At 35.7% G+C, this 24,582-nt stretch overlaps 1 protein-coding gene and 1 pseudogene across 7 annotated transcripts in view; one reads left to right on the plus strand and one right to left on the minus strand.

Annotated features, from left to right (window-relative positions):
- ZRANB3 (zinc finger RANBP2-type containing 3) overlaps nucleotides 1-24,582 on the minus strand; it is a 295,604-nt gene that overhangs the window by 255,209 nt on the left and 15,813 nt on the right. For 4 of the 7 annotated variants that reach the window (XM_027590261.1, XM_027590262.1, XM_027590264.2 and 1 more), the window contains one exon: nucleotides 13,520-13,690. In XM_027590261.1, coding sequence (XP_027446062.1) covers nucleotides 13,520-13,683 — 164 coding nt within the window. In that variant the 5' untranslated portion in view covers nucleotides 13,684-13,690. Of the gene's footprint in view, nucleotides 1-8,280; nucleotides 8,328-13,519; nucleotides 13,691-22,606; nucleotides 22,626-24,582 lie in introns of those variants that run through there. The other 3 variants (XM_027590263.1, XM_027590266.1, XM_027590265.1) reach the window with 3 other exon arrangements.
- LOC113920087 lies at nucleotides 15,193-15,463 on the plus strand (annotated as a pseudogene).

Consider the following 24,582-nt stretch of genomic DNA (forward strand, 5'->3'; position numbering starts at 1 on the left):
GAGCCACCCAGGTGCCCCCACATTGAATATTTTTGGTAAATTTGTTATTCACATATAAAAAATATAGAAAATTAAACAAATCTTAATAAGGCTACAATTTGATGAATTTTCATAAAATGAAGATATCCATGTAACAGCACCAAGATCAAAGAACAGAATATTATCAACAACCCAGAAGCCTCCCTTGTAACTGACCCTCTTCCTTTCATAATGCTCTCCCATTTAAGGGTGACCACTTCCTGAGTTCTAACACCATAAATTAGTATATTTATTTTATGTAAGTGATCATAAATAAATTAGTATCTTACATACATTTTATATAAATGGATATATAGAGTTCATGTATGTATTCTTTTATGTCTGGCTTCTTTCACTCAACACCATGTCCGTAAGGTTCATTGGGCTATTATAGTAGCTATAATTAGTTCATTCTCATTGTTTTGAGTTTTCTGTTGTGTGAATATACTACACTTATTTCCCATTCTACTGCTGATGGACAACTTTTAGCTCTATGGATAATGCTGTAAAGAGCATTCTTATAGTGAACATATATATGTATCTATAGACCTAGAGATAGGATTACTAGGACTCAGAATATATACATATGTTCACCTATAGTAGATATTGCCAAATAGTTTGCCAAAGTAGATGTGCCAATTTTCCTTTCTAACAGTAGTGTAAGATAATTACAGATGCTTCACATCCCTGATTTTTTTTTAATTATGCCATTCTAGTGGGTGAGTAGTAGTATTGCAATTTTGCTTTTATATACATCTCCAACAGAAATCAGTATATATGTTGACCAAAGCACACTTAATTTTATTCCTCAAATCCACAGGATACTTTCAAATAAATAAGTCTGGTTTTAAGTCAGTTTACCTAAAGTGAAAGCAGCAATTAAGCTCATCTCTTAAAATGGATACCTATTTCTTCCAGCTTTATCGAGATATAATCGACATAACTTTGTGTAAGTTTAATGTGTACAATGTAATGATTTGATGTATGTATATATTTTGAAATGACTACCACAATAAGGCTAGTTAACACATCCATCACCAAACATAGTTACCAATTTTTGTGTAGTGAGAACATTTAAGATCTACTCTCTTAGTAACATTTAAGTAAACAGTCAAGTATATTTTTATAGTATATTATGTATACATCAAATATACTATAGTCATCACACTATACATTAGATGCTTATAATTTATTCATCTTACAACTGAAAATTTGTACCCTTTAACCAACATCTCCCAAAGTCCCCCACACTCCAGCCCCTGGCAACCACTAATATGCTCTTTGTTTCTGAGTTCAGCGTTCTTACATTCCACATATAAATGAGATATAGCATTTGTCTTTCTCTGACATGTCATTTAGCATAATGCCAACAACATTCATCCATGTAGTTACAAATTATAGAATTTCCTTCTTTTATGGCTGAATAATATTCCATTGCAAAAAGTACATGTATGTATACACACATACATACATATACATATATACCACATTTTCTTTACCCATTCATCCATAAATGAACACTTATGCTGTTTCTATGTCTTGGCTACTGTGACTAACACTAAAATGAACGTAGGGTTGCAGATATCTCTTCAAGATACCAATTTCATTTCCTTTAGACATATACCCAGAACTGGGATTGCTGGATCACACCATACATCTACTTTTCATTTGCAGAGGAAACTCCATACTGTTTTCCATAATGGCTTTACGAATTTACATTGCCACCAACAGTGCGCAAGGGATCCTCACCACATCCTCGCCAGCATTTGTTATATCTTACCTTTTTGATAAGAGCCTTTCTAATAAAAGGTATGAGCTTGTATCTCATTACGATTTTGATCTGCAATTCCCTGATGATTAGTAATGTTGACCACCTTTTCATGTACCTGTTAGCTATTTGTATGTCTTCTTTGGAAAAATATCTATTCATGTCCTTTGCTCATTTTTTAATTGGATTATTTGGGTGTTTTTTGCTATTGAGTTGTACAAGTTTATTATATATTTTGGATATTAAACCCTTAGTGGATATATAGTTTGCATATATTTTCTCCCATTCAAGAGGCTGCCTTTTCATTTTGTTGACTGTATTTTCTGTTGTGCAGAAGCTTTTTATTTTGATGTAGTTCCATTTATTTATTTTTGCTTTTTTTTTGGCTTGTGCAAAATGTATACCTATGCATCAATAACACTTTTCGACATAGCCAAGCCTCTCTCTACACACCCTTACAACGTCCCTTGCTGCCTGGGGAGGAGGCAAAACAATGACATTCTAAAACTCAAATTAACACTTGCTATTTAGAATAGCAAGATTTTGTGCTTCATAAATCAGATTATTTAGGCTGTATAAAGTTAATAAGTAAAATTGTTTAACTTATTTCGTCTGGCTTTTTTATATCATACTTCAAGGTTCATTCATACTTTCACTTAATTATCCTTATCTTAAACTGAAATGATAAGCATGGTGATTTATACCCTAATATTAAAATAGTTTAACAAAGAACTTTCTCAAAGCAAAACCACCAGGTGTTTCAATATATTTGTTCACTGATGCAAAAATTCAATCTACATTCAGCCAAACAACTAAGGACTGTAATACTACAAAAGCAGTATATCTAAACGGGTAATATAACAGAAAACTATTCAATTTTAGAAGAGAAAAGAAAACAATGAAAGCAATTAGGCTGTCATCAAGTGATACCTTAAAGAATACAAATTACTACAAAATCATCTCATACTTTTTGTAAAAGCTTTAAATACCACAAAGTCCTCTTTTCCTCCACGCAGACAATTAAAACAAACTGTTCTGCCAGAATTTTCAGAAGAAATGAAATACAGTTTATTTCAGAACACCATCTATACAAAGAGTATTAACTAATGATAAAGGTAATAATGACAAGTCTAATTAATTCATTCAGTAACAGACTTCTTACATCTCACTGGATGTGAATAAGCAAACAACGTACAGCAAACCCTCTTGTTCAACTATATACCAAAAATTTCATGTATTAAGAAGTTTGTCAATTAGTTTTAACCATGTAAATCCACAGGTACATATATGCAGACATAAATACATGTATATAAATAATTATTTAGTAAAGAGCTAAGTAATGGATTCAATATGCAGCTTAGTGGAGCATAGATTAAAAATTGAATGCATGGTTATTTATCATCTTTGAAAACTAGACAAAAAAGAGCATGGGCTACCAGAAATATTAAATATGAAAAACAAGAACAACAATAACTAAAGTGGTATATCTAGAAAGAACACCTGACTAAACATCTCAGGGAAACAAAACAAAACAGCAAGACATAGTTCCAAAGTGAGAGGGACACTTGTATCGTAATCAAAAATCCTTCCCTTGCATCACCACAAGATGAGAAACAGACTGGTGGCCAGAATATCCCCAGCACCAGCCAGGCTACAAGGAGAAGCAGAGAAGGCAAGGCCTTCAATGAAAACTCCCAGATGGGGGTAAGCAGAGTAAGGGCAGGAATGACAGATTTGCAACGTTAGCTACTTCGCTACGTTGATTTCTTTTAGCTCAGGAAATAAAATGAAAAAAAAAAAACATATAAAAATGTCATAGAGAGAATAGGTGTTAGCCTAGAACATTATTAGAGCATTATTCTGGCACTCTCTCAGGTGATCTTTTGCAAATAGCAGGCTCAGGAAAAAATGTTCCTCAATGAATACAGAGTAGTAACTATAAAAAATCAATTCTACAAAAATAAAAAAAAGGGAAAAAGGGAAATCAAATGCAAAAACACACAGGAAAAAAAAGTACCTATGAAGCAGATGAAAATCATAGTCAAACATTTTGCCACAGGGGCACCTGTGTGGCTCAGTCATTAAGCATCTGCCTTCAGCTCAGGTCATGATCCCAGGGTCCTGGGATCGAGCCCCAAGTCTAGCTCTGTACTCAGCAAGGAATCTGCTTAAGACTCTCTCTCCCTCCAGGGGCGCCTGGGTGGCTCAGTTGGTTAAGCGACTGCCTTCGGCTCATGTCATGATCCTGGAGTCCCGGGATCGAGTCCCGCATCGGGCTCCCTGCTCGGCAGGGAGTCTGCCTCTCCCTCTGACCCTCTTCCCTCTTGTGCTCTCTGTCTCTCATTCTCTCCCTCTCAAATAAATAAATAAAATCTTTAAAAAAAAAAAAAAGACTCTCTCTCCCTCTGCCCCTCTCCCCTGTGCTCTCTTTATCTCTCTCTTAAATAAATAAATCTAAAAAAATAAACTTAAAGAAGCAATCACCTTTATAATAGAAGAACCACAAAGCAGAGGTACAAGACTCAGGAAAGATATGGAGAACAAGAAACATGAAGAACTTAAATGTGAGCTGAACGTCAGAGAAGTAAAAGAAAAATAAACATCACTGAAATGAAGACCAAATGGAAGCAGGAGAGAATAGATACGGCTAAAAATAAAAAGGGGGTGGGGGAAATTACACATGAGACAGGATTGAAAGGAAATTTTCAAAGGGAATGAAGAAACCAAAAGAGTTTTAGAGAAAAAATAAATTAAGAATGATAGATGATAGGTCAAGACAAATCAACATAGGCATGATAGGTCAAGACAAATCAACATAGGCATATTTGGTGTCTTCAAAGAAGAAAACCAAAATAAAAGAACTGAAAACTGTTCTCAATATAATTCAAGAGCAGTTTCCAGAACTTAAAGAAAAAGATAAAAAACTAGAGATTAAAATAATAAAGCACAACAAGGAAAGAGACATATAAGTGTCAACAACAAGGAATACCCTAGTACTGGATTGCCAAAATAAGTAGTGAGACAAAAAATTTAAAAAAACAAAAACAAAAAACCAACCATCTCCAAGGAGGAAAAAGCCAAGCAGCCTTCAGGCTTGTCTACAGCAAACAGTGGAACAATAACTATAACATCAGCCAGAAAAGAAACTGGGACTGAGAAATTTTTTTTTTTAAAGATTTTATTTATTTGACAGAGAGAGAGAGAAGAGCAGGGGGAGGAGCAGAGGGAGAGGGAGAAGCAGGCTCCCTGCTGAGCAAGGAGCCCGATGCGGGGCTCGATCCCAGGACCCTGAGATTATGACCTAAGCTGAAGGCAGACGCTTAACCGACTGAGCAACCCAGGTGCCCTGGGACTGAGAAATTTCTTACTCAGCCAATCTGTCATTTAGTATAAACTCAGTGAAAAGACATTTTTAAATGCAAGAAATTGGGTAATTGACTTCCTATTAGCCCTTCTAAAAGAACTTTGAGAAGATAACCCCAACCAAAGAACACTGTGCAAAACAAAATGGACGAGAGGAAAGCAATGAAAGTACTTAGCTCTTTAAATAATCTAGGTACAGAAAAGAATGTAACAGTTACAGACAATGCACAGAAATCACATACCTAACAAGAGGCAAAGAGGAGAAAAAGGCAAAGATCATCTAAAGTTGGCAAAAAATATATAATACATATTTCATAGGAACAAATTGTAAGTATTTTTAAAGATACAAAGGTGAATATCAAGAAAAATAATTTAACCAATATGATGTGCTGAGAAAGAAGGACAGAAAGGAAGGAAAAGGTAATACACCAAATGCCACTGTACATAATTGGGAATAAGAAAACACTGCCTAATAAAATAAAATAATCAACGATATTACACAAAGCTGTAGTTACAAAGATTACTAATGAATTCAAGCTCCAAACCTTTCAAACTACTAAAAGTGTATACTAAACATGAAGAAAACTTTGATGCCACTACAGTAATATATTTAATGGATCATATAGTGATTATAAAGTAACATATTTTTAGGAACGGAAACCATAACAAATGCTATCATGGCAGAATTAAGACCAAATACAGCTCTAATGTCAATGAATGAAAGTGAGCTTAAGACTACTTAAAAGAAAAGACAAACTGAATCACAAAGTGAAATACAAATCTGGAACTTAAAAACTCATTTAAAAGAAGTGTCTCAAAAATGTTGAAAATAGAAAGATAGTTAAAGGCATGCAAGGAAAATATGGTCAGAAAGAAATCGTTGTTTGGAAATTAATTACATAATATTAAATTTGGAATAGGAAAGAATTAAGTAATTCTATAATAAGGGTATTTTACAATGATAGCAAGTATAATCTTTAATGAATGAAGACTTAACAGTAAGATTTCAGCTTCCAGTGCTATGGTGGTTTATAAAGTCTCAGATCCTTCCCTTTGCAAACACCTAGAAATGCTAACTTAGATAAAATACCATCTTTTAAAATGCAGAGCTGTTCTGAAGAAAAGTAAAAAAATTCACAGCTGCCAGAAACAAAAGAGAAAAATCAAAACCTGAGTGATAGGTGAGTGATAAAACTACAGGCCACAATGAAGGTGTCTGCAAACACCATCAACAGGGAATCTTAGGACTTAACAGCCAAGCAGAGCAATGGTAATAAGGTCTTACATCTACACAAAGCAGAGGTTGAAAATGAGACTCCTAAACAAACCCTGAGCCTTAGAAAGATACAACCTAAGTAAAAATGGAAAAGGGGTGACAATAAAAAAAATTTTTTTAAAAAGACAAATACGGGGGGAAAAAACTGAAAACAGATTTATATACATATGGTCAAGTGCTTTTTCAGAAGGATGTCAAGGTAATTTTTGGGACAGAAGAGACTTTACTCTGGCACCACTAGAAATGGTGGCCAGAGTAACTGGATATCAATATGAAAGAAAACTGAACCTAGAACTATTATCTTATCTCATACACAAAAATTAATTTGAGATGAATCATATATCAAAACATAAAAGTTAAAACTAGAACGCTTCCAATAGAAAACATAGGGACATTGTGATCCTGGTGTAGGAAAAGACCTCTTCGTGACAACATAAAAAGCATTAACTACATCAGAACTTGATAAATTAGATTTTATGAAAATTAAAAATTTCTGGGGCCCGTAGGTGGCTCAGTTGGTTAAGCGTCTGCCTTTGGCTCGGATAGTGATCTCAGGGTCCTGGGATCGAGTCCCATGTTGGGCTCCCTGCTCAGTGGGGAGTCTGCTTCTCCCTACCCTTCTGCCTCTCCCACCCCCAGGCTTGTTTTCTCTCTCTCTCTCTTGCAAATGAATAAAATCTTTAAAAAAAAAAAATTAAAAATTTCAGTTCATCAAAAGGCAAAAAATTTATTTCATCTGAAGAAAAACCAGAGTATTAAGAATTTCTGTTCATCAAAGAATACTAAAAAGAAAATTAAAAAAGCGAACTACAGACAAGGAGAAATTATAATACATATATCTGACAAAGGTCTTCTATGCATAATAAAAGAACTTCAAATCAATAATAAAGAGACAGTAATTAAAACATATGTAAAACATTAAGGTATGTTGAAAGAGGCCAACATTATTAGTTTTTAGGAAAATACAAACTCAAAATCAGTGCATTACTAGGGCGCCTGGGTGGCTCAGTCAGTTGAGTGTCAGACTCTTGATTTCAGCTCAGGTTATGATCTCAAGGTCCTGGGATCCAGCCCATCATTGGGCTCCCTGCTCAGTAGGGAGTGTGCTTCTCCCTCTCCCTCTGCCTCTCCCTCCACTCATTCTCTCTCTCTCACACACACACACAAATAAAATCTTAAAAAAGAAAAAGCAATAGAATTGAAAACATGTCCACAAAAGGACTTGTCCATGAATGTTAATACCTTTATTCATAAGACTCCCAAACTAGAATCAACCCAAATGTCCATCAGCAAGTGAATGAGCAAAATAATTGCCTTATATTCAGAGATCAAAACCATATATGAATCTCAAAAACATGATGAGCAAAAGTCGTCAGAGACTCATATCACCTGCATGATTCCATTTGCAACAAGTTCCAAAACAGACTAAAGTAAGCTATGGTATAGTAAGGGATTATAACCCACTAGAAATCCAAGAGAACAGATGAATGGATGGATAGATATATGGGTAGAAACAGACAGGGAAAAAGAGAAAAAGAGAGAGATTGTTGCAATAGAAGGGAGGGCTCTTCCTTACAGTAAAATGCCAATTAATAAACCATCATTTCACAACTATCAGGTGAAAAATTATTTTGAGCAAGAACATGTATGGAAGCTAAATCCAAAAGAGAAAACTAGATAAGGGGAAGCATATTTACATGGTCTGAACATCTCATGTTAGTTGTTTGTTAAATAGGCAACAATTGTGAGAGGGAAAAATAGTAACTACGTGGTAGAGAGTGTGGTAGTTATAACACTTGGACTAACAATCAAAATTAACACTACCATTCCGGAAAAAATAAATAAATAACACTACCAGTGAGGGGCTGATAGATTCTGTGTAACTTCAAAAGCAATATCTTGAGAAGGATAGAACTTCTTTCTCCCTTGTGTACAAATCCAGAATGGACTGCAGAATCTAAATCCTATAATGAGAAAACGTTTAAAAAAATTGAGACACATTCTATAAAATACGTTGGCCTATATTCAGTGTCATGAAAGTCTGAAAAACAACATATATGGAGATTAAAGATTAAATCTCGTGAGTTTGATGACTGTACTGTGGTTATGTTAGAGAATATTTTTGTTCTTAAAATACGAACTATTCTTAAATACCGTAGGTTAAAGGAGAAAGACATATGCAACCTAATCTCAAATGGCTTTGAAAAAAATACTACTTTGTGTGCAAGTGCACGTGTGTGTGTGTGTGTGTGTGTGCGCGCATGTGTGCGTGTAGAAAGACAGAAGAGGGAGAGAGAATAATACAATAATAAAGGAAAAGTGCTAAAATGTTAGAAATTAGTGAATCGAGGTAAAGGTAATATGAAAGTTATTTCTGTACCTTTTTTAAATCAAAGTTGAAATTATTTCAAAATTAAAAGTTAAAAAATAAAGAGCATCAAGTAACCATAAAAAAACATATTCAGGTGACAAAAGTCAGCTCACTAGTTTCCTGATTCTTGAGGATGAGGTTGATTAGAAAGAGGTCTATTCTGGGTGGTAGAAGTGTCCTATATTGACAGAGGTATTAAAAAACACATGGGTAGACAAACATCAGAATTCACTGAAATATGCACATAAAACCTGTCCATCTGTGCATTTTATTAAATTTAATTATATTTAAATTTTTTTTAAAAGCCACTAAAGAAACTTATGGTTTAGCATGAGGTGATAATTAATTATCAAAATTCATAATCACAAGCCTACCTGAAAATGAATTTGGGGTTTTGTATTTATACTGCCTCTCCGCTGTGGGAAAAAAACCAAGAACCTAATTTTGCAAATCCTCCCTAAAAAAATTTACCCATTATTTAAGTCTCTCAAGATTCAGAGATTAAGATTACCTAATTATAAAAACAAAAATTTTAGAAAAAATTAGCAAATACATTGGGAAATAAACCATCATGAATAACAAGAACAAAAGTAAAATTAGCCTCCAAAGGACTTCAGATATGTAAAATAAATATGTTCTAAATATTTATAGAAAGAAGAGATGGAATTAAAACATGGCAAGAAGCAAGATACTATCAACATAACCAGCAGACAGGAACTGGATATTCAAGGACTTAAAAATACACTATCTGACATCAAAAACAGAAAATAAAATGTTTCTGTTCTCCAATTTCAAGATAGGGAAGGACTAACTGTTCTTTGACATCAGTCAGCTAATCCCTAAAGTATACTGTGACATTGAGCAAATACTTAAACACTTCGGCTTTTTAAAGACTCCAAACTTCCCCAAACTCTGATTCAATACCAACTCTTTGCTTTGTAGAAGCACAGTTTCTCCCTTGCTTAGCAAGTAATAAATTCAGCCTCTTTATTTCAGCCATAATGAATGGGTTTTGGTTTCAAGTATTTTGAGTGATGGTCTTTTCCTTTAGCGAATCCAATAAATTAATAGCAAAATTTAGGATTAGTAAAGAAGAATATAAGTAAACAACAAATATCCAAATAAAGCACAGACATTTTTTAAAAAATAAAATAGTAAGAGATATATAGAACACAGAGAAAAGGTCTAATATAGGTATAATGGGAGACCAAGGAGAAAAGAATGCGGCAAAAATAATATTTGAAGAGATTTCAAGAGATTATTTTCTTAGAACTAATAAATGACATCAACCCACAGATGAAAAACTTTAAATGCAAACCTAGGCACATCATACATAGCAAAACTTTTGAATAACCAAACAAGGAAAAAAATCTTAGAAAAGCCAGAGGGAGGAAATGACATTTTATAGCAACATCAAAAATACTAAACACGTAGGAATAAATATAATGATATACATGAAAGAATTATATATTGAAAACTATAAAAACTTATTGAGGGGCACCTGGGTGGCTGCCTTCGTTAAGCGTCTGCCTTTGGCTCAGGTCATGATCCCAGGGTCCTGGGATCGAGTCCCGCATTGGGCTTCATGCTCAGCCGTGAGCCTGCTTCTCCCTCTCCCACTCCCCCTGCTTGTGTTCCTGCTCTCGCTATCTCTGTCTCTGTCAAATAAATAAATAAAATCTTTAAGAAAAAAAAAATACATTAAAACTGAGAACTTTGCTTATCAAAAGAGATCAGTAAGAGGGAGAAAAGGAAAACTGTAGCCTGATAAATTTTATTTGCAACATATATATCTGACAAAAAATTTGTATCCAGAACATAAATATGACAAAACACTCCTAGAAAACAATTAGGCAAACAACCTGGTAGAAAAATGGATAAGATATTAACAGACAATAATAAAGGATGAAAGAATGGCTAATAAGCATATGAAAAGGTGTTAAATTTCATTTGTTATCAGAGAAGTGCAAATGAAAACCTAAATGGGTATCACTATATACTTGCCAGAATACCTAAAATGAAATTAAAGATAGGCAATAAGAAGTGTTGGTGAAGATGTGATACAACTGACTCTTACGCATTATTGATGTAAGAATTGGTACACTTTGAAAACTGTCTGAGTTATTGGTTGAATGATGTCCCCACCAAACCTATATGTTAAAGTTCTAACCCCCAGTGCCTCAGAATGTGACCTTATTTGGAAACAGAATTGGTGCAGATATAATTAGTTAAAATTAGATTATTAAGGTGGGCCTTAATCCAATAATGACTGGTATCCTTAAAGAAAGGGAATAGACATGAATAGAGAGAAGATGATGTGAAAAGACATTGGAAGAAGACAGTGTTCTACAAATCATGGAAAGAGACCTGGAACAGATCCTTCCCTCACAACCCTAAGTGGGAATCAACTATTTTTTACACCTTGAATTTGGATTTCTAGACTCCAGAAATGTGAGACAATAAATTTCTGTTGTTTAAGTCGCCCAGTTGTGGTATTTCATTATGACAGCCCTGGCAAACTAATATAGGAAGTTATTTACTTATAATATATACAGATCTTATGACTCAACAATTATACTTCTTGGTATACACATGACAGAAATATATGTGTATATATGTATTTACCAAAAGATTTGTATAAGAATGTTCATAGCATTATTATTTGTAAAAGCCCCAAACTAGTAATAATTCAAATATTCATCAACAGTGAATGAATAAAAAAAATCGGTATATTTACACAGTGGAATTTTATATGAGAATGAACCAACTACAACCACATGCAATAACAAGAAAGAATATCACAATGATGTTGAGCAAAAGAAATCAGACACAAAAGATACATATGGATGATTACAATGATACAGTCAAATATATAAAAGTAATCTGTGGATTGAGAAGTTAGGGTAAGTAGTTACCTTCGGACAGGAAGGAGGCAGTAGTGATTGGGAAGGGGCAAGAGAAAGGTTTCTGGGTTGTGGGTAATGTACTATTTCTTGATCTTGGTGATGGTGATACTGTAAAAATTTTTCAAGTTGTACACTTATAATCTGCATACTTTTTTCCATATATTTTATACATCATTTCAAAAAATTCTTTAAACACTGGATAGGTAAGTTAAATGGATTAGAATAATTAAATCATGATCTTTTATTTTTAAAAAGAGATCTTTAAAAGTAGCCATATTGTAGCAGAGATAGACACAGAAAATATAAGACACGTTAATGGAAGCATAGGATAGAGTGAAATGGTTAAGTTTAAGTCTAATTGCCGTTGCAGAAGAAAAAAATAAACAGAATGGGTACCAATCAATATTTAAAGAGATAGGGGCGCCTGGGTGGCTCAGTCGGTTGAGCTCTGCCTTCCGCGCAGGTCGTGATCCTGAAGTCTCAGGATCGAGTCCCGCATCGGGCTCCCTGCTCAGCAGGGGTGTCTGCTTCTCCCTCTGATCCCTCTGTCCCCTACCACCGCTCATGCTCTTGCTCTCAAATAAATAAAATCTTTAAAAATAATTTTTAAAAATAGAGAAGAGCTGAGAATTTTCCAGAATCAACATGACATAAATTCCAGATTAAAAAAATGCACAATAATCTCAAGGAGAATAAACAAAAAGAAAACCACACTGAATAAATTATTGTGATACTGCAGAACTCCAAAGACCAAGAGAAAATCTTAAAATCAGAAAAAGACTGGATCCAATCAGAAAACACAGATGACCTACAAAAGAATGAAAATCAAACTGATCACTTTTTTTTTAAATGTTCAAACTGACAGAAAATCCAAAGAGAATACTATAGCCAGCACTCTTATACCACTCACCAGCTTCAGTGCTAACATTGTGACTGACTGACTCAAAGTTTATCTAAACATACATATGTCTTTCCTTTTGGGAAAATATAGAAAGTAGGCTGCTATCACAATTCTTCATCCCAAATTCTTTATCATGCATTTTCCAAGAAAAAGAACATTCAACTACAACATCATTACCTCACCCATGATAATTGACATTAATTCAATAACACCACTCTAAAAGAGCACAGATGAAATTTTCCTAGTTATCCTAATATGTCCTCTAAAGCTTTTTTTACTTATCCAGGATCTAATCAAGATTTATGTATTACTTTCAGATGTTTTAACTTTTATATCTCTCAATTTAGGACATTCTCATCACTTCCCTTGGTTTTTCATGACACTGTATCATTTGAAGAGTTCAGGTCAATTGTCCTAAAAAAATATCCCACATTCTGAACTGGTTTGACTGTTTCCCCATTATCAACAGGACAAGTATTTCCAGAAAGAAATGTTGTATAACTCCTGTGCAGCACATTATGCCTATAGGTGCCCCACTATTGGTTATACTAAATGAACATTTTGTAATTTTTCTCTTTCTAATCAGTAAGTCACCTGTAAAGTAAGTTTTTGAGTCGCAAGAGCACACTTTTTAATGGCAACCCCTGAAAGACATAATAGGATACAACCTTCCACATGCTAGGAAAAAAATGGCTATTAATGTAGAGCTGTATTGTCAACTAAAATATAATTCAAGAAGGCAAAATGAGGTATATCCTAAAATTATTATTTCAAGATACAGTAAAAAAAATTAATAGGAAGACTTTGTACACACATACAAAAAATGGTTTGCACAAACTTTTGTTGCTTTCTTTTTTATATATATACACACTCCAAAATTCAGTATTTTTAGCATGCCTTGAAAAAAGTACTTTACCTGCCATCTCTTCTGAGGGCAAAAGCAATACCATCTTTCTGGAAAGGAAGCAGCTTTGCTCTTAGTTTGTCAGGCAAAAAATCCAACTGTTTATAAGAATCTTCATTTGTCAAACAAGAAATCTGAGGTGTAAGAGACTTTTTTATCTTATGAACTTTAGGCATCCTGATCCTAAAAAAAAAGAAATCACAAAAGAGGAAGGGTAGGGAAATAGTTATTACTGAGTGTATTAGAGAATTAAACATAAATAATAATAAAGTTCTATTAGTCTTGATATACTATCTACATAGATATAAATTGGTTACATCACAATCCAAAATGAGCTATTAAGAAAATTCAAAGCACTAAGTCCAAAAGCAATTACTTAGTGCACAATTCGGAAACTCAGCATTCTTTATTTCATTTATATTTCAAATTGAACCATGACATAACCATTATCCTGTTTTAAGCAATAATGTTTTACTGAAAATTTATAAATCAGCCAGATTTTTAAGACTAAATAATTTTTTAAAAAAGGAATGATTTGCTACAGAAAGAGGAAGTCTTTTCTAATTAATCCTTTTATAGATGTACATTTTCATATCACACCAAATTTTCTAAGAATGGGATAAAACTGCATTTTAAAAATTACAAAATACAAAGATATTAACTCCAAATTTATAATTAAATCAATATTAAATGAGACACATTTTTAAATATTAAAATGAATTCTTTTAAATCAAATGAATATACAGTATAAACTCTGCCTGACTGGCACCTCCCTCACCACGGGGTTTCCACAAATGTCATTTTAATTTTCTATATGAAAATTTCATATATCTGTAAATTCTCAGAGCTCTGCAAGAAAAAGTCCTATTAAATCACTAAACTATAAAACTTCTTTAATAATACTTTGTATTTAGATTGCACCTTTTCATCTGTTTATATGTAATCTCACTTCATCTTTAAAACAAATTTGTTTTCTCAATTCCTTGCAGACTTATAAAATTTTACCCCACCCCAAAAAAAGTAATCAACCTCTGTATCCAATGCCTAAGAATCTCAGGAATTCAGTGCATATTTGTTAATAAATAGATATTACATGCCAGGATCTAGAGAAGCAAGGACCATACCCTCACAGAGCTTATATTCTTAAGGGGGAGACTAAAAATAAATAAATAAATGATTAATTACAGTATAGTGTAAATATTATGAAGGAACTTAAGATCGTAATGACCAATTTAGGTAGGCTGACCAGGTAAGGACTCTCCTAGGTGATGCTTAGTCCATAGACTGAAGGGTGTGAAAGAATCAACCAAGTTCAAAACTGAGAGAAGAGCACTCCAGGCAGACAGCATCAGCAGAAAGGCTCCAAGCTGAGAAAGGGCTGAGTGATCTTTAGGAACAGAAAGGAGGCCAATGTGGCTGAACCAAGGGAGAGAATAGTATGAGATGAAGCTATTGAGATAAGCAAGAGTAAAATCATAGAAGGCCCTGATAAGGGCTTTGGATTCTATTTTAAGAATGAAGGGGAGCCAATCCAGCTCTGCCATCCAAAACACTATTAACCAGAAGTGGCTATTTAAATTAAAAATTAAAACTCCAGGCATGGTGTGAAGAAGAGACACGAATGACCTCCGGGCGGCCAAAGCCCATGCCGCTATATCTCCGCGTCCAGTGCCACCGTCACCCCCATGCCCAAGAGGAAGGCTGAAGTGGATGCTAAAGGAGATAAAGCTAAGGTGAAGAAGGAGCCATAGAGAAGATCTGCAAAGTTATCTGCTAAACCTGCTCCTCTAAAGCCAGAGCCCAAGCCTAGAAAGGCCCCTGCAAAGAAGGAAGAGAAGGTACATGGGAAAAAGCGGGAAACTGACGTTGGCAAAGATTGAGAATAACCCTGCAAAAAACAGAGATGCCAAAACAGACCAGGCACAGAAAGCTGAAGGTGCTGGAGATGCCAAGTGAAGTGTGTGCATTTTTGATAGCTGTGTACTTCTTGTGACTGTACAGTTTGAAATACTATTTTCTATCAAGTTTTATAAAAATGCAGAATTTTGTTTTACTTTTTTCTTTTAAGCTATGTTGTTAGCACACAGAATATTTCATTGTTATTTGGGCCGAAGGGCATATATCACTAACAGTATCTCTGAAGCTAGACTGATACAAATGGAAAAACACCATTCCCTTGTAGTTTTGAGAATCTTCCTTTTGGCTCCCAGGAGGAGGGATTCCTTGATGTTGCAACACATTAGCCACCTTGGCACAAATGCCTTGTGGTGTGGAAAAACTAAAATTCTTTTTTTTTTTTTTTTTGTCCTCTTCTCCCTGTCTGCCTTCAACTTAGACTTAACTCCCTTAAACCCAGAGATCTGTTGGAACTTTACCCCAAGACATGGTTCCCAGTATATGTCAGGCAATCTGGACTTTACAGTGTCACCATGGAGAGGGCATCCCTCAAAAGACCTCCTTTTTTAGCTTGTGGATCTTCAGATTGCCAATTATGCTATCTTCATTTCATTTCCTGAAAGTCAGTGTCTGCTTGTGAAAAGGTTGTTGAACAACATGCTAAATGTGAAATGTCAACCCTCACTCTTTCCCTGTTCAGGGGATCAGATGAAGACTCCACTGGGTTTTATAGTGGCTTTCTGATTTTGGTAATCCATGGAAGAAGGGAGTATAATAGTTATGGAACATTGTTAATGACTATCTTCCCATGTGCTGCCTGAAATACCATGATTGTTTATGGAAAGTATCGTTAATAAAGCTGGATACAGTTTGGCTTGGAAAAAAGTAATAAAAATAAATAAAATTCAAACTTCAGTTCCTCAGTTGCATCAGCCATGTTTTAAGTGCTCAGTGGCCACTTGTGGCTAGTGGCTATCATATTGAACAGTGAAGATATATACCATTTCAATCTTCACTGAAAGCTGTATTAGACAGCACTTACTGGAGAGTTTTAAGCAGGAGAGGGACACAATCTCATATTTTTTAAAACTACCAGTAGAGGACAAAGCTATTAATAGAAAGATAGGGAATAAATGTCCCTAGAGGATTTGGCCAGTCCATAAAGGCCCCACTGCATCTGAAGGCTACTGGATTTAGCTATGACTTATGACAGACTCAAACCTGTCTGATAAGGTCCTCCTCAACACCAGTGAGTGGGCCTCCCTTCTCAACCACCACCACCAAAACACTGAGTAAATAACAGAGAATGGTTCAAAAAGCCGTAAAGCATTAAAGCAAGAAATTTATTACCAGGCTGAAACAGACAAGGCAAGAATCATCTTTGGCAGTAGAACCAGAGAGATTCAGAAAATGAATCAGAAGTAAAGCAAACGGAACTTGCTGATGGAGGACATGTGGAGAATGAGGGACATGTGAACTCAAGATGTACATTTAGAGTGATGGAATGGATGCAAATTTATTGAGATAGTAAAGACTAAGGAAGAAACGGATTGGGGAGAAAAAAATCAATACATCTTTTAGAAATATATAAATTTTGAGATGGTTGTAAATTATGAAGTGGAAATGTCTAATAGATTTGGAAATACGTGAGTCTGGAACCCTAGGGAGAGAACAAGGCTGGATACATGTATTTGGGAGTTGACATAGATAGTCTATCTACATTATTCTTTGAGGTCACCCAACATCTGGGACCCCTGCTATGTTTAGGAATTTCCTCATATTACAAATCTGAGTAGGAGTCAGATACCATGTCCCAATAGAAAAGCTGGAAATAGCAAATTCTTGCTTTCTCAGCCTGCCTTACAGAAATTGGATTTGCTAATTAGATATGCCCATTCCAGACTTTAATCCAGAAAGTCAAAACTCAAAGAAGCAGTGAGTAAGTGAAACCCATTCTGGCAAGGGTAGCAGCAGTAGAAAGTGCCATGTTCGCTTTCCAAAACTAATAGGGTTTCAGAAGCAATTTTGAGGGTTAACGTTTTAAGGAGTACCTCATACCATTAGTTTAGGGTGGAACACTGGCAAGAAGCTCAGAAAAAAAAATACAAAAACCATTTTACTGTCTATTATCTTTGCTTTCTTTACATTGCAAAAATTTTTAATGAACACCAAGAAAAAAATACCTGCTAAAATGAGGTCATACTGCAACTTATCTGATTTATTTTAATAAGACTGAATCAGTCACTACATTTGTAAAAATAAACAATGAAACTAAAGCCATCTTAATAAAAAAATTGTTTTAAGAGAGTCACAAATAAGAGAAAAAATATAGATGAAGATTAAAAAAGTCTACAATAGTATAAAAATGTTTAGAAAACTTTCAATTGAACTAAAATTGTGGTATGTCTGCTTCACCGATGATTCAAATAGGTATCTGGATACATAAAGAACTTAAAAATAAGTAGTGGTATGATTAATTAATAACACAGGGATATTTCAGTTAATGTTCAAAATAAAATAATTTTAAAATACTCTTTCCCACTTATACTATAAAAAGTCTAAAAATTATATTATAATAAAAAATACCTCATTTAGGTCAGTCATATAGGTTCATCTGCTGCAAAAGGTCAGGTGTAACCAATATTGTGTTAATAAAGGAAGACTTGGGCTTCACCTTCTAACTTATCAAGAAACTAATACTGATAATAAGTGTGTATGTCCATCTAATCATGAAAAGTATAGAGAATTTAGTTCAGAAATTTAGGAAAAAGTTTTATTCATTGTATACATACTTTATTTTTTAGTAAGGTTGGGGGAGCTGGTAAGATGGAACAAGCAATATTTACCTTTTAATACCATGTTATTAAAATTATCAAAATTAAAATCATTGGCTAGGGAAGTTTAGTGAAAGCAAAATCTAGCAGAACTCATTTTCTAAGCAATTCTCTTGATAAACAACACTTGAGAAGTGAATAAAGGGAAGTTTTCATTTTCAATATTTTATTTAAGATCAAGATGGCATTTTTATAATCAATTGGAAACAAGATAAATTCAAATGGAATTTACTGATACATTCCTAAATAAATATTAGAATTCTGTTGAGGAGAATCAGCTATTGTTGAAATATAGTACTAATAAATTTATTTGGAAATAAAAACCAAATGGCTGCTCAGACAAACTATGGACTTTGAGGAGATGATTTTGTTATTTTTATTTTTTTAATTAAGAATTTGTTCAATGAGGGATGTGTGGCTGGCTCAGTCAGTAGAGCATGCAATTCTTGGTCTGAGGGTTGTAATTTCAAGACCCACGCTGGGTGTAGAGATTACTCAAAAATAAAATTTAATTTATAGGGCACCTGGGTGGCTCAATCGTTAAGCATCTGCCTTCAGCTCAGGTCATGATCCCAGGGTCCTGGGATCGAGCCCCACATCAGGCTCCCTGCTCCACAGGAAGCCTGCTTCTCCCTCTCTTACTCCCCCTGCTTGTGTTCCCTCTCTTGCTATGTCTCTATCAAATGAATAAATAAAAAATCTTTAAAAATTTTAATTTAATTTAAAAAAAGAATTTGTTGGATAAAATAAGCAGTAGATATAGATATAGACAAAAAGAATCAGTGACTAGAAGACACATTAAATAGAAATGAAGTAAAATGCCAATTAAAAGAAAAAGATTATCATACTGGATTTAAAAATCAGTATATGCTGCTTTAAAAAGACACATCTTAAACACTGAATGGAAAAGAATGAAAAAAGACATACATACCAAAATAGAGCTGGTATAGTTTTATTAACATAAGGCAACAAATATTGGCTAAAGGGCATTATTAGAAATAAAGGGTATTTTGGGCGCCTGGGTGATTCAGTCGGTTAAGCGACTGCCTTCGACTCAGGTCATGATCCTGGAGTCCTGGGATCGAGTCCCACATCGGGCTTCCTGCTCGGCAGGGAGTCTGCTTCTCCCTCTGACCTTCCTCCCTCTCGTGCTCTCTATCTCTCATTCTCTCTCTCTCAAATAAATAAATAAAATCTTAAAAAAAAAAAAGAAATAAAGGGTATTTTATAATGACAAAAGGTTTAGCTTACTAAAAACATAAACATTTCCTTAAAATATATAAAAAATGTAATGCAAATACACAAAAACAAAAGGAAAATCTGAGAAAGGAGAATAGCTAAATCTATAATTACAGTGGAAGATTTTGATATATTTCTTTCAGTAATTGATTATATAAGCAGATTAAAAATATAAAAAGGATATGGAAGATTTGAAGAACCCAATATACAAACTTGAGCCATTTAGTGAATGACAGATGTATTCCTTTCAAGCTCAATCTATGAAGCCAGCCTAAACTTGATTGTAGAAGCTGCTTTTATTTTTTTTTTTAAGATTTTATTTATTTGTCAGAGAGAGAGCACAAGCAGGGGAAGCAGCAGGCAGAGAGAGAAGCAGTTTCCCTGATGAGCAAGGAGCCTGATGCGGGACTCGATCCCAGAATCCTGGGATCATGACCTGCGCCAAAGGCAGACATTTAACTGACTGAGCCACCCAGGTGTCCAGTAGAGGCTGCTTTTAGACAACAGGCTTGAGCAATGGAATGTAGAGCAAGGCAAAAGAGCCCACAGGGACCACCTAGCTGAATACAGACAGGCCCATCAGGAAACCCACCTCAAAATATCCATCAGCCCTAACTGACCAATGGAGTACTAATACATTTACCAAAAAAGGGAAAATTCCATATATCCCAATACCTCCTCACCTTCCCCCTTTAAAAACAGCCCTCAACCACTGCCTCATCGCAGTCTCTCCTCTGCTGTCCTGCCCCTTGCTCCCTTGTGGTGTATTTAATAAACTTTTATCTCCTTTGTCCTGCCTCAGGTGAATTCTTTCACCACCCATACCAAAAGCCCCCACCCAATCGTCATCACCCCACATTTGAGGGCCCCCATCCGGTTGGGAGAAACACACTGATTTGACAATCACAATACAAACATACACATGTGAGCACACATACACACACACAAGCCATTTTCTCATATTCATGGGTAAACAAAATATTAGCAAACCAAAGACAGCAATAAATTAAAAGCCTAAAATATCAAGACATGTAAAATGGGCTTATTTTAGGGAAAATAAAATAAAATAAAATGGGCTTATTTTAGGAACACAAGCCTAGTTAAACTTTCAAAACTCAATCAAACCCAAAATAATCTTGAAAATGAACAAACTTGGACCTATACTTCCTGGTTGTGAAACTTAGCACAAAGCTACCTGAGACAGTGTAGTACTAGCATGATGATAGATCAATGGAATAGATTTTAGAGTCCAGAAATAAACTCTTACATTTACGGTTAGTTCATTTTTCACAGGGGTGCCAAAACAATTCAACAGGAAAAGAACAGTCTTTCCAAGAAATAGCACTAGAGCAACTAGATATCCTGATACAAAAGAATGAACTTGGACCCCTAACTAACACCATACATAAAAATTAACTCAAAATGGATCAAAGACTAAAATGTAGTAGGCAAAATGGAAAAACTCTTAAAAGAAAGTAAAAGAATAAATCTTCATGACCTTGGGTTATGCGATGGTTTCTTAGCTACAAAGCCAAAACTAAAAGCAACAACAAAATAGATAAACTGGACTTCACCAAAATTAAAAACTTTACAGCTACAAATCAAGAGAATGAAGACAGCTCAAAGAAGGGGAGACAATATTTGTACATTATGTCTGACAAAAATAAAGAAGAATTACAACTGAATAATAAAAAAAATCCAATTTAAAAATGGGCAAAAGATCTGAATACACATTTCTCTAAAGAAGGTATACACATGGCCAAAAAGCACACAAAAGGATGTTCAACACCATTAGTAGTAAGGAAACTGCAAATCAAAACCAAAATAAGACACTTCACACTCAGTAGGATGGCTTAAAGAAAAATGATAGATAGTAACAAGTGTTGACAAAAGTGTAGAGAAATTAGAACCTTCAAACACCTTGTGGAAATGTATAAAAATGTAGCACTGTAGAAAACGGTCTGGCAGTTCATCAAAAAGTTAAACATAATTACTTACCATAAGACCTGGAAATTCTACCTCTAGGTATACACCCAAAAGAAACAAAAACACATGCACACAAAAGCTTGCATACAAATTTTCACAGCAGTATTATTCATAAAAGTAAAAATGGGAAACAAACAAAATGTCCATCACCTGATGAACTGGTAAAGAAAATACAGTGTATCCATAACAATGGAGTATTATTTGACAATAAAATGCAATGAAACACTGATATATGCTATAACATGGATGAACACTGAAAACATTACACTAAGTGACAGAAGCCAGTCACAATGAACCACATATTGTGTAATTCCATTTATATGAAAGGTCCAGATTAGGCAAATTCATACAGACATAAAGTAAATGAGTAGCTGCCTAGGGTTAGACTCGGGACAGGGGGTGGGAAGAGCAGGATGGCAGAGAACAGAGAGCAATTGATAATGAGTACCGGGTTTTTTTTAAAGTGATGAAAATGTTCTAAAATTAGATTGTGATGATGGTTCCAAAACTCTATGAATATAACAAAACTCACAGAATTACAAAGTGAATTTTACGGTATGTGCGTTACATCTCAATTAAGCTGTTAAAAAACGCACTGTGAAAAAAGTTCAATCAATGTAATTCTCAAAAATAACAAAATAAAGAAGTTGTACAGTCATCTCAACAGTGGCGAAACAAGCATTTGATAAAATTTGAAATTCATTTACAACAAAAGCTACCCGACATAGGAAAAACAGAAGAGAACTTCCTTAATATGATACAAGTTTTTACCAAAAACCTTCAGCAAACATCATACTTAAGGTAAAATGTTGAAAGCTTTCCCTGCAAGGTCATAAAAAACACAAATATGCCTGTTATTGCCAATTTAATTTAATAGTGGAATCACCTCAGTTGAATAAGACAAAAGGAAAAGGACAAAGAAAGAAGAGGAAAAAAAATTAAAATTTGGTTCCAGTCCAAGACAGCAATGTAAGAAGATCCTGAACTCATCTCCTCCACGGACACACCAATTCTACACCTATTTACTACAGAACAACTCCTCCTGAAGAACTGAGGGGTGAGTGAACAACTTCTATATAACAAAAGATAGACCACATAGAGAAAGGCAAGAGAGATGAAGACATGGTAACAAAGGAAATCCCACCTCTGATGCTGCAATCTGCAGTGTAAGGGATAAGACTGAAAGACACAGAGCAGATTCTTCTACCCTGGGGCACAGAAAAAAAAAAAAAAAGCGACAGTTTAAAAGGGCAACTACAATATAAAGGAACTAGCTCTAGAACCCCGCTGAATGGTGGAGCTGCTGGAACTCTCTCCAAGTATGAGAGGCTGGCAAACCCCACATTTACGCACATCTTCCACCTTGAGAGTACAGACGGCAGCAGGGTCCAGGTGTTAATACCCAGCCTACCACATTAGTGACCACAGGGTCCCTGGCCCATAGCAGCCCCGGATGCCCTGGGCACAGAAGAAAATGTCAGGGTTTCAAAGAGAAGCTAGTTTGTAAAATATCCAGCCATAGATCTCCATCAAACAGCAAGGGAGCTGCTGGAATTCTCTCCAGGATGGAGGAGCTAGAGAGCATCACAGTTTACATTCTATATCCACTTTGATAGTGGATATAGAATGATAGCAAACAGGAGCAGGGTCTGGGAGCCCTATGTAGCTTATTCGCTCAGTGAGCCATGGGTCCCTAGCCCACACCAGGCCCAGCCATCCCACGAAAACAGCCCCAGAGCAGCACACACAAGGACACTCCTGGTCAGCACTTGCTTACAATTCCAGCCATACTACCAAGGTGATATAGGATGGAAGCACCCCAGAACACCCCAGGCCCACACCACTCTGGCTCCAGCTCCAGAAAGCTTGCTAAGGCAGCCCTGGTACAGAGTGCTCCAGGACCTCCCGGATCACCCCTGCTTAGGCTCCAGCCACCCATGCAAGGCACCCCCCCACAGAGCGTTCCAGAAATCCCCAGCCCATGTCCACATCAGTTTTAGCTATCTGCCAAGGGCACCACCTAAATGGAATGCAGCAGGACATCACTGTCCCAACCCCACAAAGTTTCCAGCCACCTTGCCAGGGCAACCCCCTGCATGAGCACAGCAGAACATTCTAGCTTCTACCGGTCTCAGCTCCAGTCACCCCACCAGGGAATCCCCTGTGCTACGCATCCCAGGACATCCTGGCTTGCACCCACTTCAGGTTCAACTCCAGGGCACCAGCTACATGGAGAGCCCTAGGAAATGCCCCAGCCCATGCATACTTCAGCTATAGCTATCCAACCAAGGTGCCCCTGCATGTAGCACAAGGGACACCCTGGCCTGCACCCTGCCTCAGCTCCAGCTGCCCCACCAGGGCACCCTCTATGCAGCAAACCCTGGGACACTTCAACTTCAGCTACCCTGCCAGAGTGCCCTTTGTGCAGAGAACCCAGGGACAGTACTGGCCCGCACCCACTTCAGCTTTAGCTGTCCTACCAAGGCACCCTCTGCACAGTCCCAGGACACTCCGGATAGCATGCATTTCAACATTAGCTGTCCTGCCAGGGTGCCCCCTGCACAAAGAAACCTGAAACCACCCCAACGTATGCCCACTTCAGCTCAGGCCATCATATCAGGTCAGCACAAGTACAGACTGTCCCAGGAGCCCCAGTGCACTCCAAACACAGCTCCAGCTGGCCAGCCAAAGTCACCAGGCACACACAGTCTTCACAGGGAACAATTACAGAATCAACTGTTCCACCTAATCATTAGAAACAAATACAGAAAGTCAAGCAAAACGAGGAGACAGAGGAATATGCTCCAAATGAAACAAAACAAAAGCAATATGCTTGATAAAAGTTTAAAGTAATGACCATAAAAATGCTTACCACATGGAAAAGTGGAAAAAATTAATAATTTTGACAAAGAGAAAATATAAAAAAAAACGATCAGAATTGAGGAATATAATAAGTGAAATAAAAATTACACTAGAGGGAATCAACAAAACATTAGAGGATGCAGAAGAACAGATCAGTGATCTGGAAGACAGGGTTTGGAAAATACCTGAGATGAACAGCAAAAAACAAATTCAAAGCACAATAATTTTAAAAATGAGGATAAGGTAAAGGTTCTCTTA

Source organism: Zalophus californianus, chromosome 3, assembly GCF_009762305.2.
Source record: "Zalophus californianus isolate mZalCal1 chromosome 3, mZalCal1.pri.v2, whole genome shotgun sequence".
NCBI lineage: Eukaryota > Metazoa > Chordata > Mammalia > Carnivora > Otariidae > Zalophus > Zalophus californianus.